This window comes from Pezoporus wallicus, unplaced genomic scaffold, assembly GCF_028554395.1.
Source record: "Pezoporus wallicus isolate ANWC-B61680 ecotype Strahan unplaced genomic scaffold, APGP_CSIRO_Pwel_v1 contig_3181, whole genome shotgun sequence".
NCBI classification, from domain to species: Eukaryota; Metazoa; Chordata; class Aves; order Psittaciformes; family Psittacidae; genus Pezoporus; species Pezoporus wallicus.
Window position 1 is genome coordinate 1,960,527 of NW_026641700.1, and position 6,377 is coordinate 1,966,903.

The window sequence follows — 6,377 nt, forward strand, 5'->3', positions numbered from 1 at the left end:
CCTCTGCTGCGGCCACCGCGGCGTGTGCGGGCGGCTCCCCTCTCTTCGAGCAGAGCGGGGCAGGCCGGAGCCCCTCCGGTAGCCGGCCGCGGGTAGAGGGGCCGCAGAGGGAGGGCACACACAGAGTCACAGGTGACTTGTTCCAATTAGTAGCTGTCTAATTAAATTAGTGTCACACAGCCCAGCCAATGGGCCGGCAGGGGTGGAGGGCGGCAAGGAGACAGCCCGGCGCAAGCCACTCCCCGACGGCCCGAGAAGCCCGGCGCGCCGGTATAAATTGCCTCGGCGGAGCTCTGTCACGGTGTTGTGCGGCCGCGGGTCGGGGTTAGGGTCTGCGTCGGCACCGGGTCGTAGAGCGCTCTTCACCGGACTGCCCACCGAGGATGCAGCTGGGCGAGCCGCTGCTGGCGGCGGCAGCGGCGACCCTGCCGGGAGCTCCCTTCTACCCGCTGGAGAGCAGTGGGCGCGGCGGTGGGACTGGAGCTGGGACCGGGACAGGCGGTGCGTCTCGCGGGCCTCCCCGGCCGGGCTCACCACAACGACTCGACATGGACAAGACGCCCAAGAAGTTCGGAGCGGCCCCCACCATGCTGGGCGAGGCGGATGCGGGCGAGCCGCCCTTCGCCGCCCCGAAGCCGGACGGCCGCAAGGCCACCCCCTGTGGGGAGGAGGAGCTGCCCCCTGCCGCCGCTGGCCCCCGCTATCCCATGGACAGTCTCAGCCCCGAGCGCTACTACCTGCAGTCTCCCGGGCCTCCCGGGGCCGAGCTCGGGGGGCCCTGCGCCCTCTTTCCCTACCCGCCGGCGGCGCAGCACGGAGCCGTTTACCAGCCGCCCGGAGGACCGCGCTACCCCTACGGCTCGGTATTGTCTCCGGGCGGTTTCGCCGGCACCGTCTGCCCTCCCGGCGGCAGGGCGCAATTCGGCGGTGGCAGCGGGTATCAGTACGGGCAGCCGGCTGCCGGCACATCACTGTACGGGCCTTACCCGGCAGCGTCGGGCTCCTGCGGCGGGCTTGGGGCGCTAGGGGTGCCGGCCGCCGGCCCCGGGCTGCGGGCGCAGGTTTTCCTCTGCAACCGCCCCCTTTGGCTTAAGTTCCACCGGCACCAGACGGAGATGATCATCACCAAGCAGGGCCGGTAAGTGCTCAGCGGGTGGGTCGAAACGGGGGGGGGTGGCTGGGGATCTGTGCTGGGGAGCGCTTGCCCGGTCCCCTGTGGAGGAGATGCCTACGGCCCGAGGATGCCTGAGGGTCAGCTGGGCTTTGTGCTGACCTCCAAGGTGCCGGTATGGCCGGGGCATGCCGCCGCCTGCAGCTGCGTTCAAAGCTTGCGCCCCTTCCCCTGCCTGCCTCACATGCCGTGTGCTTTTCCTCTCCTCTCCAGGAGGATGTTTCCTTTCCTGAGCTTTAATATCACCGGCCTCAACCCCACGGCCCACTACAACGTCTTTGTGGAGGTGGTGTTGGCGGACCCCAACCACTGGCGTTTCCAGGGAGGCAAGTGGGTTACCTGCGGCAAAGCCGACAACAACATGCAAGGTAGGCGCTGGCTCTTCACTGGTGAGCTTCACTGAAAGGGCTCCCGCCCCCCTCTGTAGGGTTTTCCCCATCCCGGTATCCTGCTGCGGGAAGAGCTGTGGTTGTAAAGGCTCCGTGCCGCTGGGGGTGAGGCTGTGCGGGAGAAGGGGCATAGGAGGACCTGAGGTTCTACCGCCCAGGCGCTCAGAACAGCGGCTGTGCCCGGCAGGAGCTTTACAGGCTTCACTTCTTTTCCCCAGGCAACAAGGTGTACGTGCACCCCGAGTCGCCCAACACCGGGGCTCACTGGATGAGACAGGAGATCTCTTTTGGGAAGCTGAAGCTAACGAACAACAAAGGTGCTAACAACAACAACGCACAGGTATATGGGCTGCTGGAGGGGATCTTGGCGATTCTTGGGGCTCCCTGCCTTTAGGGGGCTTTACAGTATTTAATCGGGTTGCTAGATCGCTGCTCTTGTGACTTGTACCCGTCTTGAAATGGATCCTACATCTTGCTTTTTCTGCTTCTTAGGACAATTAGAATGTTCAGAAATAGATGTGTGAATGTGTTTGGTTTTAGCCAATACATCTATCTCTGGAATTGCTCAAAAAGTGGAGTGTTCTTGATGATTCTTGATTTGCCTCATTCACAGGTTTTAGCATATTAGTAACCTAGTTAAATGAGGCTAAAAGCTGTGAATAATCTTCTCCTGGTAACAGTTAAAATTACTCAATTAACAATTACGAAGTTGTAGGAAGAAAATGTTAGACTGTAAAATCTTAGACCTACTTTATCTAAAGATCTTGTTTCTTCCGTGGTTCCTTTTAGATGATAGTACTGCAATCTCTACACAAGTACCAGCCTCGGCTTCACATTGTGGAAGTGACTGAAGATGGTGTTGAAGATGTGAATGATTCCTCAAAGACTCAAACATTTATTTTTCCTGAAACACAGTTCATAGCAGTTACAGCATATCAAAACACTGATGTAAGCACGGGTATATAAAATGACAATTAAGAATGCATTTGTCTTGAGTTCAACATCTTGTCTTACTATATTCTGCTTTCACTTTTAGATTACCCAGCTCAAAATCGACCATAATCCCTTTGCAAAAGGCTTCAGAGACAACTATGACTCGTAAGTATATTTTTGTCTTCTCTTGCAATTGCTTCTGTCTATAAGGCATGATTCTGGCCCGAAATGCATGAGGAAGAGTTTTTCTTTAGAAGCTATTTGAGTTACGAGTAATAATACTACTTCTGGCAGCTTTGCTAGCTTATCTGTTGTTTTCAAAGATGTTAAATGTCTAAACCAATAGCCTGTTTAAATAGTTTCATATATTATCTTGATGACCTGTCTTCTGGCAGGCTTCTGAATTTTGCTAGGGAACTTGGCCTGCAGATTTGCAGTAGTGTACCATGTATCTTCATAGCTTTTCCAAATTGTTGGTAGTGGAGTTGCTTGATGCTCACTTCCTAGCATCAAATGGCCTTTGGAAACCTGAATCTGTACATCTACAAGTACTGTTTCTGGGAGGAAGCTGCCGCACCTCATTTAAAATGTGCTGGCTTGTGTATGCTTGTAGCAGTAATACTAGAAATCTTATATTGGTCTAGGAAAACTCAAACAACTAAATTGGATAGCCAATTGTTCATAAAATGAACAGCCATCCAGACAAATGTAGTTGTAGAAATTAATTTCCTGCTTGTGCTTGCATTTTGCTGTCATACTGGAATAATAGAGAACAATGCTCAGTGTTTCTCTTTTATGTTGTAGCATGTACACAGCTTCAGAAAATGACAGATTAACTCCGTCTCCCACGGATTCTCCTAGATCCCACCAGATTGTCCCTGGTGCCCGGTACAGTGTGCAACCCTTCTTTCAAGAACAGTTTGTCAACAACCTGCCCCCAGCCAGGTTTTACAATGGTGAGAGAACGGTCCCTCAGGCAAATGGCTTGCTCTCCCCCCAGCAGAATGAAGAGGTGGCCAGCCCTCAGCGGTGGTTTGTTACACCCGTACAGCAGCCCAGTGCCAACAAGTTGGACATGAATTCGTATGAAACAGAGTATTCTTCTAGCACCTTGCTCCCTTACAGCATTAAGTCCCTTCCCCTTCAGACATCCCATGCTTTGGGATACTACCCTGACCCGACATTTCCATCCATGGCAGGCTGGGGGAGTAGGGGATCTTACCAGCGAAAAATGACAACAGGATTATCCTGGACCTCAAGAACAAGTCCTCCAGGCTTCTCTGAAGACCAGCTTTCCAAGGAGAAGGTAAAAGAAGAACTCGGCTCATCTTGGATAGAGACTCCGCCTTCCATAAAGTCTCTAGATTCAAATGATTCTGGAGTCTACACTGGTGCTTGTAAGAGAAGGCGACTCTCCCCTAGCACTTCCAGCAATGAAAATTCCCCGACTATGAAATGTGAGGACATTAATGCTGAGGACTATAACAAAGACACTTCAAAAGGCATGGGCTACTATGCATTCTATACTAGTTCTTAAAGCATCCTTTTATTCCAGTTGGCCAAGTTGGGGGGTTTTTGTTTGTGGTTTTTGTGTGGTTTTTTTTGTTTGTTTGTTGTTTTTCAGGGTGGCCTTGGGTTTGTTTTTCTTTTGCATTACGATGGCAGAAAAGACTCTTGCCTTCCACCTTGAATTGTGTGCAATTCTAAAGAAGGTGCCAAAGCTTTTTGATTTATTGCAGGTAACAAAGTAGGGAAAGAGTGACCTATGGTAGAATTCTTCCCCTGTTTTAGAAGAAACCACATGCAGAAGCTGTAAGCAGGAGCCTAGATTTTTACTATGTGGTTTATTTATTGGAGACACTAAAGTGTACTGTTTGGCTCAGCTCAGAGGCCCGATCAAATCTATGCACTCCTGAGTGAGGAAATGGGGGGTAGTGTCCCACATTTAATTTTCTTCCCTGCCTGTCCCTCTCATAAAAGGGGGCTGAGTGCAGGGAACTGCACAAATGCTATGTTCTGCTTTAGACCAAGCTGTCTTCTTCAATCCCTGTCTGCAGCACAGTTGGCTGAGCTGGAACTTAGCTCAGCAAAGGCTTGCTTGGCAGAAGGTGACCAAAATAAGGCTTGCTTGCCAGGCAGGATTTTTACTTAAAGGTCTTGTTGCTAACGATGGGGTTACAATGAAAGAATCTGACTTTTTCCTTAGTTTAGAACTTTCATTAAGAAAAAAGCCTCCATCCCCAAAGCCTAACCTTTATTGAGGTGGCCAAAAATAGTGTACAGTTGTTTTGTCTAGGTACACTGTAGAATATTGTGGAATAATGTATAAATAGTTGCTCTATAGCTGTTTAGTCAGAAGGGCCTCCAGTGGTGCTTTGAAGTTCAAAATGCATTTTTTTTTTTTTGTTAATCAAACCTAGCTATGAAGTGTTGCAAAGAACATGGAGATTTCTATTTATGTGTCTGTAAAGTGACTTTTTCAGCTGCCTTGTACAAAACTGGAAGTGATGTAACTTAACCTACTCTTCTTGCATATAGCTTCAGCTGGTTAAAACTGATCCACTCTAGAGCACTGGCACACAAACTTCCCTCAGCAAAGCATCCTCCTGTTTTCCTTTTCTACGTATATAGTAGTAATTTTTAATAAATGTGGTTGGTGCCAGGGATAGCAGTGAAGGTGACTGCCTGCTTCTTCTTTGCTTCTACTGGGTGTCCCAGCTGGGGGAAGGTGGGAGCATAGTGCCTGATTTGTCTCTAAATCCTAGCCATCCCTTGCAACGTTCTTCTTATTGTGGTCTGAGCTAGTTCTGCTGTATATCTTCCCCCTTAAGCTTTGAGCTCCCAAGTTCGTTGGAAGTCCATCCGTGCCTGTTTTCCCCTGCCACCTCGCTGCCTTGATAGGGTGTGGGTGAGGTGTGAGCTCAACCCTCGCCCCGGGGAGCGCCCTGTGAGCTCTGCTTTCCTCACCCGGCTACAGCGGGGCCGGCCCCACCGTTTCCAGGAACCGGGTCAGAAATGCCCCTGCCAGCTTATCTTGGGGGAAAAGCCCCTCCCGGCAGAGCGATTGAATGCGGGCTCCCGAGGCAGCGGGACCTTTCGTGAGGATATGCAGGCAGTAAAGGGATTAAACTGTTAGCGATGCGCGGCTGCAAACAAAATAAACCAGGGGCTCAGACCGGGGCCCTCCCGGGAGGAGATAACGCGATCAGGAGGCGCTGGCGGGGCCCCCGGAGGCTTTTCCCCATCTCCGGGGCGGAGAGCGGTGCATTTCCGAGGAGCTTTCGATTACTTCTTCGCTTCTGGGTACGAGACTCCGGCTATGCAAGCGACACAAGCTGGTGTCCCGGCAGCTTTCCCACTGGCCCAAGAGCCACGTCGATCGGCGGGTAGAAGGGGATTCGCGATGATTTTTAAGCGACTACAGGGACGGGATATTTGTTTCCTATAATGGGATATCCCCTCCCTCTACAGCCCCCTGGCAAGGCGGGTGTCCTCCTTTTCCAGCTGCGGGCTGAGGTGGCACGCCGGCAGCAAACACAGCTCCTGGGAGCACAATTCTGCTGCGGTGTGTTATTAAAAGCTGTATATTTTTGCACCGCGCGGTTAAAAAAGGAACTTAATACTTGTGAAAAGTCCTCACACTGTTTAATAGAAACGTAAATGCCTGGCTGGCCCCAATTAACACCTTGTGATTATAATGCATTCCTAAAATGGGGTGTCAGACGCCAAATTGTGAATCGAGGTATCTAATTAATCTTCGTAGGATGACACTGATAAACAACTCTATATTTAAATAAAGATCAAGGATCTGAATGCTTCTTATTTGTTTACATTAACGGAAGATAAAGTTAACTACCCTCGCACTTCGCTTCATAATACGATTT

The 6,377-nt window shown here is 51.0% G+C and overlaps 1 protein-coding gene across 2 annotated transcripts; it reads left to right on the forward strand.

Annotated features, from left to right (window-relative positions):
* The first annotated feature begins 278 nt into the window (after positions 1-278).
* EOMES (eomesodermin) lies at positions 279-4,053 on the forward strand. Of its 2 annotated transcripts, none has more exons than XM_057424890.1 (6): positions 279-1,138; positions 1,385-1,539; positions 1,779-1,900; positions 2,350-2,508; positions 2,597-2,658; positions 3,355-4,053. In XM_057424890.1, exons 1-6 carry the CDS (start codon positions 384-386, stop codon positions 4,028-4,030), a joined length of 1,929 nt encoding a protein of 642 aa, XP_057280873.1. In that variant the 5' UTR covers positions 279-383; the 3' UTR covers positions 4,031-4,053. The 2 variants fall into 2 exon arrangements, with proteins under 2 accessions (XP_057280873.1, XP_057280872.1); XM_057424889.1 differs by having other exon boundaries at positions 283-1,138; positions 3,298-4,053.
* The last annotated feature ends 2,324 nt before the right edge of the window (positions 4,054-6,377 follow it).